Source organism: Bombina bombina, chromosome 12 (assembly GCF_027579735.1).
Source record: "Bombina bombina isolate aBomBom1 chromosome 12, aBomBom1.pri, whole genome shotgun sequence".
NCBI lineage: Eukaryota > Metazoa > Chordata > Amphibia > Anura > Bombinatoridae > Bombina > Bombina bombina.
The window spans coordinates 43,425,687-43,449,923 of NC_069510.1; the positions used below are offsets into that span (position 1 = coordinate 43,425,687).

Sequence of the window (24,237 nt, forward strand, 5' to 3'; positions counted from 1 at the left end):
TATAGGACCACATGGTTGAGGGATACAAGAACGTTACCTACAGAAATGCTCCCTCTCGACATCTAACTAGATTTCTAGGGGAGAATGGTGCTGCTTCTAGATACTATAGGACCACATGTTTGAGGGATGCAACCGGTAAGAAAGTTACCTATAGAAATGGCCTCTCTAGTCTCCACATCTAACTAGATTAGGTTTCTTTGGCAGAATGGTGCTGCTCCTAGGTAATATAGGACATGGTTGAGAGATGCAACCGGTAAGAAAGTTACCTACAGAAATGCTCCCTCTCAACATCTAACTAGATTTCTAGGGGAGAATGGTGCTGCTCCTAGGTTATATAGGACCACATGGGTTTAGATTCTAAGATTCCAAGTGTAACTATGGATAACTAATGAGCACTTGAAGACCTCCAAGAGAGTGGTAGTTCAGTTCAGCCTTGTCTAACCAGAATTGTAAATGTTTGAGAGATATCTTCTAAAACCTTGTGAAGAAAATTCAAAATGTATTTATTGAGTGATTTAAAGAGCGTCAAAAACAGTAAATACATGCAAGACATAATTATATATTTAAAGCAAAGATTAGTCTTAGAATGTTGTATAGATATATTTTTTTACAATTATATTAGTTGTTTAAATATTAATAATATAAGTCTAAGTGTTTAGTTTCTATAAAGTAATGGGCCCCGTCATGTTTGAACTAGTTCTCTATGTATCTCTTTTTTTGTGCAAACAAAGCTGTGTGGAAACCCTTTTAGATTATCCTATGTTACACACAACCTTGTTTAGACAGTCTTGTTTATTGCTTGTTTTATATATGTCCCAAATTGTCTTCAGGAGGGGAAACAGATAAGGGGCAACTTAAGTTGAAACATGGCGGGACCTATTAGTCTATAGAAACAGTGGAAATTAGAAAACCAACAATATTCAGACTTAAATTACAAAAAAAGGAGACAAAATAATTACAGTATATTTCAAACTTTGTTAACCGCACATAATTAAACATAATATTATACTGTTTAATAACTATTTGACTTTGCAGTATTGTGAAGTACACAGCTAGGTGTGTCTCAACAACAAGTTAGAGGTTTCTAGGTGTATCAGTTATTTTTACAGAAAGGGTGGACTGTTATAAATATTGTTTCTAAGGTAGCTTGCCATATAATGCTCAGAACACGAACACTCCTGAAACTACTCCCCTGTATGTTTTTATGCAAAGGAGTAAAGTTTCAGTAAAGAAGACTAAGAGTAAGAAATAAATGTGTTAAAGGACATGAAACACAATTTTTTTTTTTCTTTTCATGACTCAGATTGGGCATAGAATTTAACTATACTTACTATTTTACTTATATTATCACATTTGCTTCATTCTCTTGGTATCCTTTGTTGAAGATGCAGCAATGCATTATCGGGAGCAAGCAGATGATTGGTGGCGTCACATAGAAGCCTCTTGTCACTCTCTTACTTGATGTATTTAGCTGTCTCTCAGTAGTGCATTGCTGCTCCTTTAACAAAGGATACCAAGAAAATGAAGTAAATTTGATAATATCGGTAAATTAGAAAGTTGTATAAAATTGTCTGCCCTATCTGATTCATGAAAGATTTTCTTTTATTAAATGGCCATTTAATAGAAGTAACTTGGAAACATTTTATTATTATTATTATCTGAATCATTAAAGGGACAGTCTAGACAAAATTCAGATAGGGCATGTCATTTTAAACAACTTTCCAATTTACTTTTATCATCAAATTTGCTTTGTTCTCTTGGTATTCTTAGTTAAAAGCTAAACCTAGGTCGCCTCATATGCTAATTTCTAAGCCTGTGAAGGCCGCCTCTAATTATCTGAATGCATTTTACAAGGTTTTTCATAGCTAGAGGGCATTAGTTCATGTGTGCTATATAGATAACATTGTACTCACGCCCATGGAGTTACTAATTAGCTAAAATGCAATTCTGTCAAAAGAACTGAGATAAGGGGTTGTCGGAAAAGGCTTAGATACAAGGTAATCACAGAGTTAAAAAGTATATTAATATAACCATGTTGTTTATGCAAAACTGGGGAATGGGTAATAAAAGGATTATCTATATTTTAAACAATAAACATTCTGGAGTAGACTGTCCCTTTAATGATTGGCTTCCTGTCCCTTTAAGAGGTTATCTAATGTGCCGCAGGGAATAGTTTTGGTAAAGGGGAATACTAGACCTAGGAATGCTAATTTATATTTGCAGGATAGTAGAGCGGGTTGTGCCAGAAAGGCCAGTAGATACAAGAAGCTGCCTTCTAGCAGAGGTGACAGACATAAATTGTAAAGCAATTCACAAATCCTTGTTATATGCAAATCTACATTTCTACCAATGGTATATCTTATGGGTTTAGGAATAGTTGCTATTTATTTTAGTCTTCGTTTTTACTAATTGTTACCCCTTTTTCTAGGTTCCCAGGTGGTGGATACTTGGTATGGAGAAATAAAAGACTACAATTTTAGCAAACCTGGATTTCAGTCCAACACAGGTGAGTGCTGAGGATTGTGTCTGGCATATTGTCACCAAAAATTCCTTTTCCGAGCATGAGATAGGGAAGAAATGACATCGCAATAATTAGTAATCAGTCTCCCTCTTTAGTATAATGTTGGGTGTTGTACGCCATCTATTGGATAGGAATATATAGCAGGCTATGAGTTCTCATTCTCATAAACGGACAATCAACATTGTTATTAAAGGGACAGTCAAGTAAAAAAAAAAACTTTCATGATTCAGATAGGGCACATAATTTTAAACAACTTTCCAATTTACTTTTATCACCAATTTTGCTTTGTTCTCTCTTGGTATTCTTAGTTGAAAGCTAAACCTAGGAGGTTCATATGCTAATTTCTTAGACCTTGAAGGCCGCCTCTAATCTAAATTAATTTTGATAGTTTTTCACCACTAGAGGGCATTAGTTCACGTGTTTCATATAGATAACATTGAGCTCATGCATGTGAATTTACCATGGAGACAGCTCTGAAAATGCAAGTCTGTCAAAAGAACTGAAATAAGGGGGCAGTCTGCAGAGGCTTAGATACAAGGTAATCACAGATGTAAAATGTGTATAATTATAACTGTGTTGGTTATGCAAAACTGGGGAATGGGTAATTAAGGGTTTATCTATCTTTTAAAACAACAACAATTCTGGTGTAGACTCTCCCTTTAAAGGGATATGAAACCCAAAAATATTTTCGGTGTGATTCCAGACACTGCATACAATTCTAAAGAAAACCTTTGCAATGGACTTCTTTTATCATATTTGCTTCCCATGATATTCTTTGTTGAAGAGGTACCCAGGTAGGTATCTGGAGCACTACATTGCAAAAAATAGTGCTGCCATATAGTGCTCCAGAAATGGGTAGACTCCTAAGCTTATGACCCTGCTCTTCAACCAAAGATACCAAGAAAACAAAGACAAATTGATAATAGAAGTAAATTAGAATTTTTTTTAAATTACTTGCTTTTATTTGAATCATGAAATAAAATGTTGGGTTTTATATCCCTATAAAGTTAAACTAAATCTAGTGTGCTGGGTAAATCTGTCGACTTACGCTCAATTTTGTCAAAAGGGGGTTGAAGCGGGAAGTCCCAGAGAGTGGCGAGCTGTTTTCCATAGGAAATAATGAAGCTTTATGTATAGGAAGAGTGAATGTGAAAGAGAAGACCTGACACTGTTAAAAACATTTTTTAAAGCAAATATAAATCAAATTGCTATATTTTCACCATTACTTTACTTTTGCATTTGCTTCTAGTTTTGCAACCATGTCTTTTTCTATCAGTGCAATAAGTGAATTAAGTATTTTGAAACAAACTTGCCAGCATACATTTGACAAAAATAAAACAGTGAGATCTGAAGACATAAAGTGCTTTAACAATATGATGAGACTTATGAGCGAACTTCAGATGCGCTGAATGGGTTTTTATACAGTACAAGGTGTAAAATGTAAACATGCAAAAGCTAATTACAGCCTCTCGCTCTCCCTCCCTTGTGTCCAGAGGTAAGCTCTCCTGGGCATATAAATTAGCCCCGCCCCTTTCATGTCCGGTAATTTTAATAGTGAAGCACCCTGCTTCTAGTGGGAGCACCCCAAAGTGTTTGGTATAGTTTTAAAGCTGTGTGTTCAAGTGCACATTCTGTTAAACCTTGGTGCATTTCGGTTACATGGTGCAGAAGCGACAAGTCTTTTTTGTGTTTACCGGGTGCTCACAAGGTAACGTAGCCAGGATAGGTAGGTGGTATTGCGCATACAATAAAACACATTCAGGCGGCTAGAAAAATGTCCTGAAAAGGGTGATTTTGTGAGGGGATGGGGAACAGAGTTTAATAGGGCAGAACGAAAGCTTGTGGCTAAGAACCGTTTTTTAACCCCTGAGTGACTGTAGAAGAAGCAACAAGCTATTGTGTCACAGCTTACATTGCAACTTATACTTTAAATACACTTTTTAAACTGCTCATTTTTTTGAGCACTATACAGTAATATGTGTCTCTCCTTCACATAGAGAAATGTAGGGAGTGCCCCCTAGCGAGATTCTCGTGAAGGACATTGGAACACTCATAGATCTTTTTAGAGTCTTGTCTTGAGGTTTAGAGAATATAGGGCCTTGTGTTTTTATCTCCCTCTGTCCATACCTTACCGACATATAAAGGTACATTTATAAAGCTGCAGCCGGACCGGTTCTTTCCCCACACAATTGCTACTTGCGACGCAGCATCTTTTTTACTGCAATTCATTTTTTATAGACAACCTTCAGCCACTGTTTGTCTTATTTGGAGTAACCAATCTGAGCTTTAAAGGGACTAGAAAGCCAAAACATTTCTTTTATAATTCAGATAGAGAATACAATTTAAATAACATTATAATTTACTTCTATTATCTAATTTGCTTTGGTCTTTTGGTATCCTTTGTTGAAAGGCATACCTAAGTAGGCTCAGGAGCTTTATGAATAAATAGAACATATTCTGCTATGTAAAGAACATTGGTATGTGAAATATTCATATTTTCATGTCGGGTTAGCGCACTTGAGAATATGTAATCGGATTTGCTTGTGAGTGGAGTCTTAGATTTTTTCCCACTTTTTTTGCTCCCTTGATTTGCTTGGCTTTTAACGCTCATCAGGTTAGCGTGCAAGCAAAAACGGTTTACTTTTAACTTGTAATAAGAGCGCAGCCAGACGCCTGCAAAAAGCTTACTTCTAGCGTAGTTAAAGGGACAGTCAACACCAGAATTTATGTTGTTTTAAAAGATAGATAATCCCTTTATTACCCATTCCCCAGTTTTGCATAAACAACACAGTTATATTAATATACTTTTAACCTCTGTGATTACCTTGTATCTAAGCATCTTCTGACAGCCCCCTGATCACATGACTTTTTATTTATTATCGATTGACTTTCATTTTAGCCAATTAGTGCAGTGTCTGCCACAATCCACGGGCGTCCTCACAATGTTATCTATAGGGTTTACCTGAACTAGCTCTCCCCTGCTGTGAAAAGCAAATACAAAAGCATGTGATTAGAGGCGGCCTTCAAGGGCTTAGAAATTATCATATGAGCCTTCCTAGGTCTAGCTTTCAACTAAGAATACCAAAAGAACAAAGCAAAATTGGTGATAAAAGTAAATTGGAAAGTTGTTTAAAATTACATGCCCTATTTGAAACATGAGGTTTTTTTTGGACTTGACTGTCCCTTTAACGTTTCCGCGGGAGCGTTAAATAGCGCTCTACTTGTAATCTGGCTCACAATTTTAAAAAACTTTCCAATTTACTGCTATTAACACATTTTCTTCGTTTTCTCATTATCCTTTGTTGAAAAGCAGGAAGTTAACTTCAGAAGTGTGCACGTGCCTGCAGCACTACATTGCAGCAGTTTTGTAACAATGTTTTAGATTACCAGCACTATTTCCTGTCATGTAGTGCTCCGGATATGTGCACCCTTCTATCTTGATAACAGAAGTAAATTTGAAACTTTTGTAAAATTGTATTCTCTGTCTGAATGTTGTGTTGGCATAAGTCATATTCGGTGTTCTTGGGTTCAATAATTTGATAATTCCTTTAAATAAATGAGATGCACCAAAAAAAGAGATATCATATCTGGCAGCTCAATAATGAATGCAGTTTCGGGACCTTATCTACAGAACTATATAAATACATTTGAAAGTGTTTGGGCTACAAAAAAGTGATTAGTAAAAAAAAACAAAAAACAACAAAACCAAACAAACAAACATCATAATATTATAGGGATAGTCTAAAGCAAAAAACATGTTCTAATTCATAAGAGTGTGTAATGATTGTATTACTGCCCCTAGATAACTGTTTTAACCCCCATAGAAAGGTTAAATAGAGGGGTAAAGTTCAGTTCAGGAGCTGCAAGCATTGGAGCTCTCGAACAAGGGTTGCCACCTTAGCCATTTCGTCCTGGACACTTATGAGTTACACATGCTGCAGGGTTGAACATGAATAGTGCAGTCCAGGGTCACTATTTGTGTGGTGTCCAGAGGAGCAATACATGTTCCCCTCTGCACACCCTGCAACATGTGTAACTCATAAGTGTCCAGGAAAACACGGCCGAGGTGGCAACCCTATTCTAGACAAAGCATACCATTTTTCTAATGTACTTCTTTTTTCAAATTTGCTTAGTACCCATGATATTCTTTGTTGAAGAGATACCTAGGTAGGCATCTGGAGCAATACCTGGCAGGAAATTGTGCTGCCATCTATTGCTCTTGCTTATGAATAACATTCTTGTAAAGTTGCTGCCTTATAGTGTTGCAGACACGTGAATGCGCCTGAGCTTATGTCCCTGCTTTCCAACAAAGAATTATCAAAGAACATTTGATAATAGAAGTAAATTAGAAAGCTGTTTCAAATTGCTGCTCTATTTGAATCATGAAAGAAAACTTGTGGGTTTCATATGCCTTTAAAACAACACTGCAGTCATATAATAAGACTGAAGATATATATCCTATTTGTATACCTTAATAAATATTATCTTCATAGGTATGTTTTATTAAAGGGACACTAACGTAATATTCTTCTTTGCTTCAACTAAAAGAGAAATTTGATTTTGTATTAAAGTTTTTATTTTATTTTTAAGCGGATGTTTCTGTGCTGAAAACAAACGTGTTTGATCTTACGGCTATGGGGCATGTCATTGCCCAATAAAACGTTGGGAGTTCTGCTTGTTAGCCAATGAGTTCCTATGCCACAGGTCAGCTGTACAGATCTGCACTTACTATAAGTCCCTTTCAGATGATTTATTTTGCCACAAATAACTTACTTTAAAGGTCAACAGTGAAGAATATAAAGTCACATCGTTATAGTACCCACAGAAACCAAATTATTCCTAAATATAGAATGAAATGGAACAAATATGCAAAAGAAAAGAGAGAAAATGGAAAATATTCCTGCTTCAGGTCATCTAGAATTTCTGTGTTTTTCCAGAATATAACAACATAGCTAACAATCCAACTAAACTGCTTCGCCATAATAAACATTCGGCTAGATTACGAGTTTTGCGGTATGGGTGAAAAAGCAGCGTTAAGGCTCTTTTTCACTACTGCTGGTATTACGAGTCTTGCAGGTTTAGCTGCACCGCACACTTTTTTGGTCGTAACGCAACGTAACTACCGCAGCTTTCAAAAAGTCCTTTTTCAATGGGACTTCTTTTGCGCCGGTATTACGAGTTTGCCTGGGAGGCCAAAAAGTGAGCGGTACACCCTATACCGTCAAGATCCATACCGTAAACTGAGAGTCAGTAGTTATGAGTTTTATGCTACAAAGCTGTAGCATAAAACTCATAACTAAAGTGCTAAAAAGTACACTAACAACCATAAACTACCTATTAACCCCTAAACCGAGGCTCTCCCGCATTGCAAACACTAAAATAAAATTATTTACCCCTAATCTGCCGCTCCGGACATTGCCGCCACTAGAACAAACATATTAACCCCTAAACCGCCGCACTCCCGCATCGCAAACACTAGTTAAATATTATTAACCCCTAACCTGCTGTCCCTAACATCACCACAACCTACATTACTGTTATTAACCCTTAATCTGCTGCCCCAACGTCGTCGCTACCTACCTACACTTATTAACCCTTAATCTGCCGCCCCCAACGTCGCTGCCACTATACTAAAGTTATAAACCCCTAAACCTAACCCTAAGTCTAACCCTAACACCCCTAACTTTAATATAATTAAAATAAATCTAATAAAAAATTCCTATCATTAACTAAATAATTCCTATTTAAAACTAAATGCTTACCTGTAAAATAAACCCTAAGATAGTTACAATATAACTTATAATTACATTGTAGCTAGCTTAGGTTTTATTTTTATTTCACAGGCAAATTTGTATTTATTTTAACTAGGTAGACTTGTTAGTAAATAGTTATTAACTTTACTAGCTACCTAGCTAAAATAAATACAAATTTACCTGTAAAATAAAACATAACCTGAGTTACACTAACACCTAACCTTACACTACAATTAAATAAATTACATTAATTAAATCCAATTAACTAAATTACAAAAAACCCCACTAAATTACACAAAATAAAAAATAAATTATCAGATATTTAAACTAATTACACCTAATCTATTAGCCCTATCAAAATAAAAAAGCCCCCCCAAATAAAAAAAAACCCTAGCCTAAACTAAACTACCAATAGCCCTTAAAAGAGCCTTTTGCAGGGCATTGCCCCAAAGAAATCAGTTCTTTTACCTGTAAAAAAAATACAAACCACCACCCACACAACCAACCCCCCCAAATAAAATCCTAACTAAAAACCTAAGCTCCCCATTGCCCTGAAAAGGGCATTTGGATGGGCATTGCCCTTAAAAAAGCATTTAGCTCTTTTTCGGTGCCCAAAAGCCCTAATCTAAAAATAAAACCCACCCAATAAACCCTTAAAAAAACCTAACACTAACCAACGAAGATCCACTTACAGTTTTTGAAGATCCAACATCCATCCTCAACAAAGCGGCAGAAGTCCTCATCGAAGCCGGCAGAAGTCTTCATCCAAGCGGGCCGAAGTCTTCATCCAAGCCGGCAGAAATCTTCATCCAGACGGCATCTTCTATCTTCATCCATCCGGCGCGGAGCGGCTCCATCTTCAATCGGAATTAAAGGTGAAAAAATCCTATTGGCTGATGCAATCCGCCAATAGTATTGAGCTTGCATTCTATTGGCTGTTCCAATCAGCCAATAGAATGCGAGCTCAATCCTATTGGCTGATTGCATAATAGTAGGGGGTGTTAGGGTTAGACTTAGGGTTAGGTTTAGGGGTTTATAACTTTAGTATAGTGGCGGCGACGTTGGGGGCGGCAGATTAGGGGTTAATAAGTGTACTGTAGGTGGCGGCGAAGTCGGTGTGGCAGATTAGGGGTTAATAAATGTAATGTAGATGTTGGCGATGTTGGGGGCGGCAGATTAGGGGTGTTTAGACTCAGGGTTTATGTTAGGGCGTTAGGTGTAAACATAACTTTTTAGTTCCCCATATGAATCAATGGGGCTGCGTTACGGAGCTTTACGCTCCTTTATTGCAGGTGTTAGACTTTTTTTCAGCTGGCTCTCCCCATTGATGTCTATGGGGAAATCATGCACGAGCATGTAAAACTAGCTCCCCGCGGCGCTGGTATTGGATTGCTGTATGGAGCACAATTTTGCTTAACGATCACTTCTTGTCTGCTAACGCCGGTTTTATGCAAACCTGTAATAGCAGCGCTATAGGGAGGTGAGCGGTAACAATAACTTGCAAGTTAGCACCAAGCAGCTCTTACCGCAAAACTCGTTATCTAGCCGATTGTTTTCCAAGCTGACAGTAATAAATGTAATAGCATAAGTCTAAATGTACTTGGTTTCTATATTATCAAGCTCCAGAATAGGAGTAATATTTATACCATATATATTATATATGTTTTGAAGTAATTCTATATATATATACACACACACATACATATATATACTGTATATATATATATATTTTTATATTATATGGTGTGAGGTTTTCTACACCCTCCTACCTCACATTTTCTGTACTCATTTGCTTTTTTAAGTGGATTATACGTTTTGCATCAACAATCATGATAGGAAAAGTATTCTTTGCAATAGCAGTGAGCAAACAAGGTAGTGTAGGTGTTAATATTATATGGGTATATTTAAATATATATTTAGATTTTGCTATGACAAAGGTTAAAAAGGAAGATATGTCTGTTTATTTAAATACCTGTTAAATTATGTTTTTACTACTTAAAGGGACATGAAACCCAAAAATTTCCTTTCATGATTTATGTAGAACATATAATTTTAAACAACTTTCCAATTGACTTCTATTATTTAATTTGCTTCATTCTCTCGTTATCCATTGCTGAAAGGTTTATCTAGGAAAGCTCAGGAACAGCAAAGAACCTAGGTTCTAGTTGCTGATTGGTGGCTGCATATATAGTCTGATTGTCATTGGCTCACCCATGTGTTCAGTTAGAAACCAGTAGTGCATTGCTGCTCCTTCAACAAATGATACCAAGAGAATGAAGCAAATTTGATAATAGAAGTAAACTGGAAAGTTTTTTTTAAATTGTATGTTCTACCTAAATTATGAAAAAGAAATTTTGGGTTTCATGTCCCTTTAACTAATCTGCATCAGTGCTAAACCACCTTAAGAAAATAGAAGAGGGCTGGCTACCCCAGTCTCCTAGATTAACTGCATATGTGCAAACAGAGTTCATGCTAGATCTGCAAATTGGATTGTGATTGGTTAGCAAGGATCAGGGAAATTAGTGAAAAGAAAACACAAAATATGTTCAGGTGACAAAATATAGCTGCAATATTTGCTGCACCTACCCCATAAGGGGATTAAAGGGACAGTATACATCAATTTTCATATAACTGCATGTAATAGACACTACTATAAAGAATAAGATGCACAGATACCGATATAAAAATCCAGCAAAAAAACCTTTTAAAAACTCACTTAGAAGCTTACAGTTTAGCTCTGTTGAAAAGGCAGCTGGAAAGCCCACTGCAAGTGGGAAATAAGACCCCCCCCCCCTTCCTCTGCATATGAAGATACTCTTTACACAAACAGGAGCAAGCTGGAGTAGGTATACCTCAGTATTCTCCTAAAACTTTGGGGCTTGGTTAGGAGTCTGAAAATCAGAGCAATGTTATTTAAAAATAAGCAAAACTATACATTTAAAAAAAACTTTATGGGCTATATAAATAGATCATCTACAAAACATTTATGCAAAGAAAAAAAATGAGTGTATAATGTCCCTTTAATGTGGTTAAATACAGGAAGCAAAATGCAGGAGATAAAGTATATCTAGCCAAGAGTTCTCTGGTACATTGGTAACAATATATTCCACTGAAAAAGCATTAACAAAGATTGCATGATTTGTAACTGTGTTTTCTGATGCTTTTTGTTTTAAAATTTATCTGGATTGGATAGATCATTATATTTTAAACAATTTTCCAATTTACTTCTGTTATTAATTTTGCTTAGTTCTCTTGATATCTTTTGTTACATAGTTAGGGGAGTTTGTGTCTTCTGCAATCTGGCAGCAGCATTTTCAACATTGTTTATAGCAATGTTTTACATAGTTGCAAACATTGTTGCCATAGACTGCTATAGACATGTGCACACTCCTAAGCTCCTATCAGCCAACCTAGGTTTACTCTTCAACAAAGGATAGCAAGTGAACAAAGCACATTTGATAATAGAAATACATTGGAATGTTCTGTCTGAATCATGAATGTGTATTTTGTTTACAAAGGTGCCAATCACTGGACACAGAGAAAAACTAACAGAAGATGTTTTCTACGCAGGTCACTTCACTCAGGTTGTCTGGAAAGACTCGAAAGAGCTCGGCATTGCTAAAGCTGTGGACGGCAAAGGTATGGTGATTGCTGTTGCCCAATACAGCCCTGCGGGGAACATCACCAACCCCGGTTACTTTCAGAAGAATGTGCTACCAAAAGGCACACCTGTGTCTGATAGCGGAAATGGGTCAGCTGACAGAGGCCAGGCGGCAACTTTCCATCCAGCAGCACGTGCGGGAGATTCAGCACCTTACGGTAGTGAAAACTTTATTACCTTTTTAATAGTTTTGTTTACTGTATGTACACAGTAGACATGTGCAGCCGTGAAAAATTTGGTTCGGTTCGATTCGAATTCGGAAGAAATCGAATGAATTTGTTTCGGATTCATTCGGATTCTTTCGGATTCGAACAAATTCGGTTTGCATTCGTTTCGGTTTGGTTCAATTCGGATTTTCGGAAAATCGGTCACTGTAAAGTGGGATGTGCTGTGTATTACACTAGTATACCATGCCATCCGAATCCATCCGAATAAATTCGAATCGATTCGGATTTATTCGGTAGATTCGGAACTACCGCAATTTGGAAATTCGAATCGATCCGAATCTCCGAATTCGAACAAATTTGTCCGAATTTCGATTCGGGCCGAACCGAATCGCACATGTCTAGTACACAGCATAGGTAGAGGTTATAAATATTATATTATATATAGGTGAGGTTTTGCTAGGACCTCCTGATTTTGACTTTTAAATGCGGGAAAAAAAATAATTTTTTAGAATGTTAGAACATTTTTTTTATTGCAGTATTGCTTTTATATTAAATAATAAAAAAAATAAAATATATATAATGCTCTTAATTTTGGCTTTTTTGAACCTTCCCGCACATAAAGTTTGTATTTTGACATAAAACTGCAGAAAAACCATGAGCAACTTAAAGGGAGAGTAAAGTCAAAATTAAACTTTTATGATTCATATAGAGCATGCAAATGTAAATAACTTTCCAATGTACTTCTGTTATCAAATTTGCTTCGTTGTCTTGGTATCTTTTATTGAAGAGTAAGACTAGGTAGGCTCATAAAAGCTCAGGAGTGTGCACGTGTCTTTAGTAATCTATGGCAGCAGTGTTTTCTAACATTATTTGTAGCTTTGTTATACAATGTTGCCAAACACTGCTGCCATAGCATATTAAAGACACGTGCACACTCCTGAGTGCTTAGGACCCTACCTAGTTTTACTCTTCAATAAAAGATACCAAGAGAACGAAGCCAATAGAAGTAAATTAAAAAGTTGTTTAAAATTACATGATCTATCTGAATCATGAATGTTTAATTTTCACTTTAATGTGGCAGTTGGTGCACTTACACATTTTACGTTATAAATAATTACTACTTAGTGTTAGGTCTATTATAATGGTGTTAGGTTTAGTATAATGGTAGAATTAGTATTAAGCATCTCACAGTACATTAATGTGTGTAATATTTTATGGGATATAAAGGGTTAACATGACTACAACTTGTGAATGACATTTTTAAATAGGTACCGTCCCTAAAAAGTGCTTTCCCCATAGCTTATGCCCTCAGCCTTACTCAGCTCATGCTGAAATACCGAGCTACTATACTGTAATTGGCATACAATGATATTTCCTATGTACTTCATCTGGTTAAATTGGTGATATTGTAATCAGCTCCTTATGGTCATTATTTGTAGACACCCGGCAATTTGCAGAAGAGTTCTTGAAAGCAAATAATGTGTACAGATCTCGCCATGGAGCAAAGCCACTGCAGCTAAACTCCAGGGTCAGCCAAGATGCCCAGAAGTGGGCCGAACATCTCCTGTCCTTGAAGACTCTGAAGCACAGCGAGACATCTCATGGAGAGAATATCTGGGCCAAGTCTGGAAGCCCCAACATCTCTGTGACAGGTAGGTGCCCAGTAGCCACAAATACAAGCCTCAATATCACTGTGATAGGTGCCCAGTAGCCACAAATACAAGCCTCAATATCACTGTGATAGGTGCCCAGTAGCCACAAATACAAGCCTCAATATCACTGTGATAGATAGGTGCCCAGTAGCCATAAATACAAGCCTCAATATCACTGTCATAGGTGCCCAGTAGCCACAAATACAAGCCTCAATATCACTGTGATAGATAGGTGCCCAGTAGCCATAAATACAAGCCTCAATATCACTGTGATAGGTACCCAGTAGCCACAAATACAAGCCTCAATATCACTGTGATAGATAGGTGCCCAGTAGCCATAAATACAAGCCTCAATATCACTGTGATAGGTACCCAGTAGCCACAAATACAAGCCTCAATATCACTGTGATAGATAGGTGCCCAGTAGCCATAAATACAAGCCTCAATATCACTGTGATAGGTACCCAGTAGCCACAAATACAAGCCTCAATATCACTGTGATAGATATGTGCCCAGTAGCCATAAATGCAAGCCTCAATATCACTGTGATAGATATGTGCCCAGTAGCCATAAATACAAGCCTCAATATCACTGTGATAGGTGCCCAGTAGCCATAAATGCAAGCCTCAATATCACTGTGATAGATATGTGCCCAGTAGCCATAAATACAAGCCTCAATATCACTGTGATAGGTGCCCAGTAGCCACAAATACAAGCCTCAATATCACTGTGATAGATATGTGCCCAGTAGCCACAAATACAAGCCTCAATATCACTGTGATAGATATGTGCCCAGTAGCCATAAATACAAGCCTCAATATCCACTGTGATAGATATGTGCCCAGTAGCCACAAATACAAGCCTCAATATCACTGTGATAGGTGCCCAGTAGCCACAAATACAAGCCTCAATATCACTGTGATAGATATGTGCCCAGTAGCCATAAATACAAGCCTCAATATCACTGTGATAGATATGTGCCCAGTAGCCACAAATACAAGCCTCAATATCACTGTGATAGATAGGTGCCCAGTAGTCACAAATACAAGCCTCAATATCACTGTGATAGATAGGTGCCCAGTAGCCATAAATACAAGCCTCAATATCACTGTGATAGATAGGTGCCCAGTAGTCACAAATACAAGCCTCAATATCACTGTGATAGGTATGTGCCCAGTAGCCATAAATACAAGCCTCAATATCACTGTGATAGATATGTGCCCAGTAGCCACAAATACAAGCCTCAATATCACTGTGATAGATATGTGCCCAGTAGCCACAAATACAAGCCTCAATATCACTGTGATAGATATGTGCCCAGTAGCCACAAATACAAGCCTCAATATCACTGTGATAGATATGTGCCCAGTAGCCACAAATACAAGCCTCAATATCACTGTGATAGATATGTGCCCAGTAGCCATAAATACAAGCCTCAATATCACTGTGATAGGTGCCCAGTAGCCACAAATACAAGCCTCAATATCACTGTGATAGGTATGTGCCCAGTAGCCATAAATACAAGCCTCAATATCACTGTGATAGATATGTGCCCAGTAGCCACAAATACAAGCCTCAATATCACTGTGATAGATATGTGCCCAGTAGCCACAAATACAAGCCTCAATATCACTGTGATAGATATGTGCCCAGTAGCCATAAATACATGCCTCAATATCACTGTGATAGGTATGTGCCCAGTAGCCATAAATACATGCCTCAATATCACTGTGATAGGTATGTGCCCAGTAGCCATAAATACAAGCCTCAATATCACTGTGATAGATATGTGCCCAGTAGCCACAAATACAAGCCTCAATATCACTGTGATAGATATGTGCCCAGTAGCCACAAATACAAGCCTCAATATCACTGTGATAGGTGCCCAGTAGTCACAAATACAAGCCTCAATATCACTGTGATAGGTGCCCAGTAGTCACAAATACAAGCCTCAATATCACTGTGATAGATATGTGCCCAGTAGCCATAAATACAAGCCTCAATATCACTGTGATAGATATGTGCCCAGTAGCCACAAATACAAGCCTCAATATCACTGTGATAGGTGCCCAGTAGTCACAAATACAAGCCTCAATATCACTGTGATAGATAGGTGCCCAGTAGCCACAAATACAAGCATCAATATCACTGTGATAGGTGCCCAGTAGTCACAAATGCAAGCCTCAATATTACTGTGATAGATGCCCAGTAGCCACAAATGCAAGCCTCAATATCACTGTGATAGGTGCCCAGTAGTCACAAATACAAGCCTCAATATCACTGTGATAGATATGTGCCCACTAGTCACAAATACAAGCCTCAATATCACTGTGATAGATATGTGCCCAGTAGCCACAAATACAAGCCTCAATATCACTGTGATAGGTGCCCAGTAGTCACAAATGCAAGCCTCAATATCACTGTGATAGATGCCCAGTAGCCACAAATGCAAGCCTCAATATCACTGTGATAGGTGCCCAGTAGTCACAAATACAAGCCTCAATATCACTGTGATAGATATGTGCCCAGTAGCCATAAATACAAGCCTCAATATCACTGTGATAGATATGTGCCCAGTAGCCACAAATACAAGCCTCAATATCACTGTGATAGGTGCCCAGTAGTCACAAATACAAGCCTCAATATCACTGTGATAGATAGGTGCCCAGTAGCCACAAATACAAGCATCAATATCACTGTGATAGGTGCCCAGTAGTCACAAATGCAAGCCTCAATATTACTGTGATAGATGCCCAGTAGCCACAAATGCAAGCCTCAATATCACTGTGATAGGTGCCTAGTAGTCACAAATACAAGCCTCAATATCACTGTGATAGATATGTGCCCACTAGTCACAAATACAAGCCTCAATATCACTGTGATAGATATGTGCCCAGTAGCCACAAATACAAGCCTCAATATCACTGTGATAGGTGCCCAGTAGTCACAAATGCAAGCCTCAATATCACTGTGATAGATGCCCAGTAGCCACAAATGCAAGCCTCAATATCCCTGTGATAGGTGCCCAGTAGCCACAAATACAAGCCTCAATATCACTGTGATAGGTGCCCAGTAGTCACAAATACAAGCCTCAATATCACTGTGATAGGTAGGTGCCCAGTAGTCACAAATGCAAACCTCAATATCACTGTGATAGATATGTGCCCAGTAGCCACAAATACAAGCCTCAATATCACTGTGATAGATATGTGCCCAGTAGCCACAAATACAAGCCTCAATATCACTGTGATAGGTGCCCAGTAGCCACAAATGCAAGCCTCAATATCACTGTGATAGATATGTGCCCAGTAGCCACAAATACAAGCCTCAATATCACTGTGATAGGTGCCCAGTAGCCACAAATGCAAGCCTCACTATCACTGTGATAGGTGCCCAGTAGCCACAAATTACAAGCCTCAATATCACTGTGATAGGTGCCCAGTAGTCACAAATACATGCCTCAATATCACTGTGATAGATATGTGCCCAGTAGCCACAAATACAAGCCTCAATATCACTGTGATAGATATGTGCCCAGTAGCCACAAATACAAGCCTCAATATCACTGTGATAGGTGCCCAGTAGTCACAAATGCAAGCCTCAATATCACTGTGATAGGTGCCCAGTAGCCACAAATGCAAGCCTCAATATCACTGTGATAGGTGCCCAGTAGCCACAAATACAAGCCTCAATATCACTGTGATAGATATGTGCCCAGTAGCCACAAATACAAGCCTCAATATCACTGTGATAGGTGCCCAGTAGCCACAAATACAAGCCTCAATATCTCTGTGACAGGTAGGTGCCCAGTAGCCACAAATACAAGCCCCAGTATCACTGTGATAGCTAGGTACCCAGTAGCCACAAATCCAAGCTCCAGTATCACTGTGATAGATAGGTGCCCATTAGCCACAAATACAAGCTCCAGTATCACTGTGATAGATAGGTGCCCATTAGCCACAAATACAAGCTCCAGTATCACTGTGATAGATAGGTGCCCATTAGCCACAAATACAAGCTCCAGTATCACTGTGATAGATAGGTGCCCATTAGCCACAAATACAAGCTCCAGTATCACTGTGATAGATAGGTGCCCATTAGCCACAAATACAAGCTCCAGTATCACTGTGATAGATAGGTGCCCATTAGCCACAAATACAAGCTCCAGTATCACTGTGATAGATAGGTACCCAGTAGCCACAAATACAAGCTACAGTATCACTGTGATAGATAGGTGCCCATTAGCCACAAATACAAGCTACAGTATCACTGTGATAGATAGGTGCCCATTAGCCACAAATACAAGCTACAGTATCACTGTGATAGATAGGTGCCCATTAGCCACAAATACAAGCTACAGTATCACTGTGATAGATAGGTGCCCATTAGCCACAAATACAAGCTCCAGTATCACTGTGATAGCTAGGTGCCCAGTAGCCACAAATACAAGCTCCAGTATCACTGTGATAGATAGGTGCCCATTAGCCACAAATACAAGCTACAGTATCACTGTGATAGATAGGTGCCCATTAGCCACAAATACAAGCTCCAGTATCACTGTGATAGATAGGTGCCCATTAGCCACAAATACAAGCTACAGTATCACTGTGATAGATAGGTGCCCAGTAGCCACAAATACAAGCTACAGTATCACTGTGATAGCTAGGTACCCAGTAGCCACAAATACAAGCTACAGTATCACTGTGATAGCTAGGTACCCAGTAGCCACAAATACAAGCTCCAGTATCACTGTGATAGCTAGGTACCCAGTAGCCACAAATACAAGCTCCAGTATCACTGTGATAGCTAGGTACCCAGTAGCCACAAATACAAGCTACAGTATCACTGTGATAGATAGGTACCCAGTAGCCACAAATACAAGCTCCAGTATCACTGTGATAGATAGATGCCCAGTAGCCACAAATACAAGCTCCAGTATCACTGTGATAGCTAGGTACCCAGTAGCCACAAATACAAGCTACAGTATCACTGTGATAGCTAGGTGCCCAGTAGCCACAAATACAAGCTACAGTATCACTGTGATAGCTAGGTGCCCAGTAGCCACAAATACAAGCCCCTATATCGCAGTGATAGCTAGGTACCCAGTAGCCACAAATCCAAGCTACAGTATCACTGTGATAGCTAGGTACCCAGTAGCCACAAATACAAGCTACAGTATCATTGTGATAGCTAGGTACCCAGTAGCCACAAATACAAGCCCCTATATCACTGTGATAGCTAGGTACCCAGTAGCCACAAATACAAGCTCTAGTATCACAGTGATAGCTAGGTACCCAGTAGCCACAAATACAAGCTACAGTATCATTGTGATAGCTAGGTACCCAGTAGCCACAAATACAAGCTACAGTATCACGGTGATAGCTAGGTACCCAGTAGCCACAAATACAAGCTACAGTATCACTGTGATAGCTAGGTACCCAGTAGCCACAAATCCAAGCTACATTATCACTGTGATAGCTAGGTACCCAGTAGCCACAAATACAAGCTACAGTATCACTGTGATAGCTAGGTACCCAGTAGCCACAAATACAAGCTACAGTATCACTGTGATAGCTAGGTACCCAGTAGCCACAAATACAAGCTACAGTATCACTGTGATAGATAGGTACCCGTTAGCCACAAATCCAAGCTCTAGTATCACAGTGATAGCTAGGTACCCAGTAGCCACAAATCCAAGCTACAGTATCATTGTGATAGCTAGGTACCCAGTAGCCACAAATACAAGCTACAGTATCACGGTGATAGCTAGGTACCCAGTAGCCACAAATCCAAGCTACAGTATCACTGTGATAGCTAGGTACCCAGTAGCCACAAATCCAAGCTACATTATCACTGTGATAGCTAGGTACCCAGTAGCCACAAATACAAGCTACAGTATCACTGTGATAGCTAGGTACCCAGTAGCCACAAATACAAGCTACAGTATCACTGTGATAGCTAGGTACCCAGTAGCCACAAATACAAGCTACAGTATCACTGTGATAGCTAGGTACCCAGTAGCCACAAATACAAGCTCCAGTATCACTGTGATAGCTAGGTACCCAGTAGCCACAAATACAAGCTCCAGTATCACTGTGATAGCTAGGTACCCAGTAGCCACAAATACAAGCTCCAGTATCACTGTGATAGCTAGGTACCCAGTAGCCACAAATACAAGCTACAGTATCACTGTGATAGCTAGGTACCCAGTAGCCACAAATACAAGCTACAGTATCACTGTGATAGCTAGGTACCCAGTAGCCACAAATACAAGCTACAGTATCACTGTGATAGCTAGGTACCCAGTAGCCACAAATACAAGCTACAGTATCATTGTGATAGCTAGGTACCCAGTAGCCAAAAATACAAGCTACAGTATCACTGTGATAGCTAGGTACCCAGTAGCCACAAATACAAGCTACAGTATCACTGTGATAGCTAGGTACCCAGTAGCCACAAATACAAGCTACAGTATCATTGTGATAGCTAGGTACCCAGTAGCCACAAATACAAGCCCCTATATCACTGTGATAGCTAGTTACCCAGTAGCCACAAATCCAAGCTCCAGTATCACTGGATTCATGTCCGAAAACAGAATTTATGCTTACCTGATAAATTACTTTCTCCAACGGTGTGTCCGGTCCACAGCGTCATCCTCACTTGTGGGAATATCTCTTCCCCAACAGGAAATGGCAAAGAGTCCCAGCAAAGCTGGCCATATAGTCCCTCCTAGGCTCCGCCCACCCCAGTCATTCGACCGACGGACAGGAGGAAATATATATAGGATAAACCATATGGTACCGTGGTGACTGTAGTTAGAGAAAATAATTCATCAGACCTGATTAAAAAACCAGGGCGGGCCGTGGACCGGACACACCGTTGGAGAAAGTAATTTATCAGGTAAGCATAAATTCTGTTTTCTCCAACATTGGTGTGTCCGGTCCACGGCGTCATCCTTACTTGTGGGAACCAATACCAAAGCTTTAGGACACGGATGAAGGGAGGGAGCAAATCAGGTTACCTAAACGGAAGGCACCACAGCTTGCAAAACCTTTCTCCCAAAAATAGCCTCCGAAGAAGCAAAAGTATCAAATTTGTAAAATTTGGCAAAAGTGTGCAGTGAAGACCAAGTCGCTGCCTTACATATCTGGTCAACAGAAGCCTCGTTCTTGAAGGCCCATGTGGAAGCCACAGCCCTAGTGGAGTGAGCTGTGATTCTTTCAGGAGGCTGCCGTCCGGCAGTCTCATAAGCCAATCGGATGATGCTTTTAAGCCAAAAGGAAAGAGAGGTAGAAGTCGCTTTTTGACCTCTCCTTTTACCAGAATAAACAACAAACAAGGAAGAAGTTTGTCTGAAATCTTTTGTAGCCTCTAAATAGAATTTTAGAGCACGGACTACGTCCAAATTATGTAACAAACGTTCCTTCTTTGAAACTGAATTCAGACATAAAGAAGGAACAACTATCTCCTGGTTAATATTTTTGTTAGAAACAACCTTAGGAAGAAAACCAGGCTTAGTACGCAAAACCACCTTATCTGCATGGAACACCAGATAGGGCGGAGAACACTGCAGAGCAGATAACTCTGAAACTCTTCTAGCAGAAGAAATTGCAACCAAAAACAAAACTTTCCAAGATAGTAACTTAATATCTATGGAATGTAAAGGTTCAAACGGAACCCCTTGAAGAACTGAAAGAACTAGATTTAGACTCCAGGGAGGAGTCAAAGGTCTGTAAACAGGCTTGATCCTAACCAGAGCCTGAACAAATGCTTGAACATCTGGCACAGTTGCCAGTCTTTTGTGTAGTAAGACAGATAAAGCAGAGATCTGTCCCTTTAGAGAACTTGCAGATAATCCTTTCTCCAAACCTTCTTGTAGAAAGGAGAGAATCTTAGGAATTTTTATCTTATTCCATGGGAATCCTTTGGATTCACACCAACAGATATATCTTTTCCATATTTTATGGTAAATCTTTCTAGTTACCGGATTTCTGGCCTGAACCAGAGTATCTATCACAGAATCTGAAAACCCACGCTTCGATAGAATCAAGCGTTCAATCTCCAAGCCGTCAGCTGGAGGGAGACCAGATTTGGATGTTCGAATGGACCCTGAACAAGAAGGTCCTGTCTCAAAGGTAGCTTCCATGGTGGAACCGATGACATATTCACCAGGTCTGCATACCAAGTCCTGCGTGGCCACGCAGGAGCTATCAAGATCACCGAGGCCCTCTCCTGATTGATCCTGGCTACCAGCCTGGGAATGAGAGGAAACGGTGGAAATACATAAGCTAGGTTGAAGGTCCAAGGTGTTACTAGTGCATCTACTAGAGTCGCCGTGGGATCCCTGGATCTGGACCCGTAGCAAGGAACCTTGAAGTTCTGACGAGACGCCATCAGATCCATGTCTGGAATGCCCCATAATTGGGTTATTTGGGCAAAGATCTCCGGGTGGAGTTCCCACTCCCCCGGATGGAATGTCTGACGACTCAGAAAATCCGCTCTGGTCTGCGGAAGCTCATTCCCTGGGACAGATGGTCCAGGGTCAGCCACCAACGGAGTGAATCTCTGGTCTTCTGATCTACTTGAATCATTGGAGACAAGTCTGTATAATCCCCATTCCACTGTTTGAGCATGCACAGTTGTAATGGTCTCAGATGAATTCGTGCAAAAGGAACTATGTCCATTGCTGCAACCATCAACCCTACTACTTCCATGCACTGCGCTATGGAAGGACGAGTAACAGAATGAAGAGCTTGACAAGAGCTTAGAAGTTTTGATTTTCTGACCTCTGTCAGAAAAATCCTCATTTCTAAGGAATCTATTATTGTTCCCAAGAAGGGAACTCTTGTCGACGGAGACAGAGAACTTTTTTCTATGTTCACCTTCCATCCGTGTGATCTGAGAAAGGCCAGAACGATGTCTGTATGAGCCTTTGCTTTTGACAGGGACGACTCTTGTATTAGAATGTCGTCCAAGTAAGGTACTACTGCAATGCCCCTCGGTCTTAGAACCGCTAGAAGGGACCCTAGCACCTTTGTGAAAATCCTTGGAGCAGTGGCTAACCCGAATGGGAGGGCCACAAACTGGTAATGCCTGTCCAGAAAAGCGAACCTTAGGAACTGATGATGTTCTTTGTGGATAGGAATATGTAGGTACGCATCCTTTAGATCCACGGTAGTCATAAATTGACTTTCCTGGATAGTGGGTAGAATCGTTCGAATGGTTTCCATCTTGAACGATGGTACCCTGAGAAATTTGTTTAGGATCTTCAAATCCAAAATTGGTCTGAAAGTTCCCTCTTTTTTGGGAGCTACGAACAGATTGGAATAAAATCCCATTCCTTGTTCCTTTATTGGAACTGGGTGTATCACTCCCATCTTTAACAGGTCTTCTACACAATGTAAGAATGCCTGTCTCTTTATTTGGTTTGAGGATAAGTGAGACATGTGGAACCTTCCCCTTGGGGGTAGTTCCTTGAATTCCAGGAGATAACCTTGAGAAACTATTTCTAGCGCCCAGGGATCCTGAACATCTCTTGCCCAAGCCTGAGCAAAGAGAGAGAGTCTGCCCCCCACTAGATCCGGTCCCGGATCGGGGGCTACTCCTTCATGCTGTTTTGTTAGCAACGGCAGGCTTCTTGGCCTGCTTACCCTTGTTCCAGCCCTGCATCGGTTTCCAGGCTGGTTTGGGTTGTGAGGCATTACCCTCTTGCTTAGAGGATGCAGAATTAGAGGCCGGTCCGTTCCTGAAATTGCGAAAGGAACGAAAATTAGACTTATTTTTAGCCTTGAAAGACCTATCTTGTGGAAGGGCGTGGCCCTTTCCCCCAGTGATGTCTGAAATAATCTCTTTCAATTCTGGTCCAAATAGAGTTTTACCTTTGAAAGGGATGTTAAGCAATTTTGTCTTGGATGACACATCCGCTGACCAAGACTTTAGCCAAAGCGCTCTGCGCGCCACAATAGCAAACCCTGAATTTTTCGCCGCTAATCTAGCTAATTGCAAAGCGGCATCTAAAATAAAAGAGTTAGCCAATTTAAGTGCGTGAACTCTGTCCATAACCTCCTCATATGGAGTCTCTCTACTGAGCGACTTTTCTAGTTCCTCAAACCAGAACCACGCTGCTGTAGTGACAGGAACAATGCACGAAATGGGTTGTAGAAGGTAACCTTGCTGTACAAAAATCTTTTTAAGTAAACCTTCCAATTTTTTATCCATAGGATCTTTGAAAGCACAACTATCTTCGATAGGAATAGTAGTGCGTTTGTTTAGAGTAGAAACTGCCCCCTCGACCTTAGGGACTGTCTGCCATAAGTCCTTTCTGGGGTCGACCATAGGAAATAATTTCTTAAATATAGTGGGGGGAACAAAAGGTATGCCGGGCTTTTCCCACTCCTTATTTACTATGTCCACCACCCGCTTGGGTATAGGAAAAGCGTTGGGGTGCACCGGAACCTCTAGGAACTTGTCCATCTTACATAAT

The 24,237-nt window shown here is 39.7% G+C and overlaps 1 protein-coding gene across 2 annotated transcripts in view; it reads left to right on the forward strand.

Annotated features, from left to right (window-relative positions):
- LOC128642587 (uncharacterized) overlaps positions 1–24,237 on the forward strand; it is a 177,076-nt gene that overhangs the window by 143,708 nt on the left and 9,131 nt on the right. For both annotated transcript variants that reach the window (XM_053695355.1, XM_053695356.1), the window contains exons 10-12: positions 2,429–2,506; positions 11,845–12,093; positions 13,542–13,754. In XM_053695355.1, the coding sequence (XP_053551330.1) occupies positions 2,429–2,506; positions 11,845–12,093; positions 13,542–13,754 (540 nt within the window). The remainder of the gene's footprint in view (positions 1–2,428; positions 2,507–11,844; positions 12,094–13,541; positions 13,755–24,237) is intronic.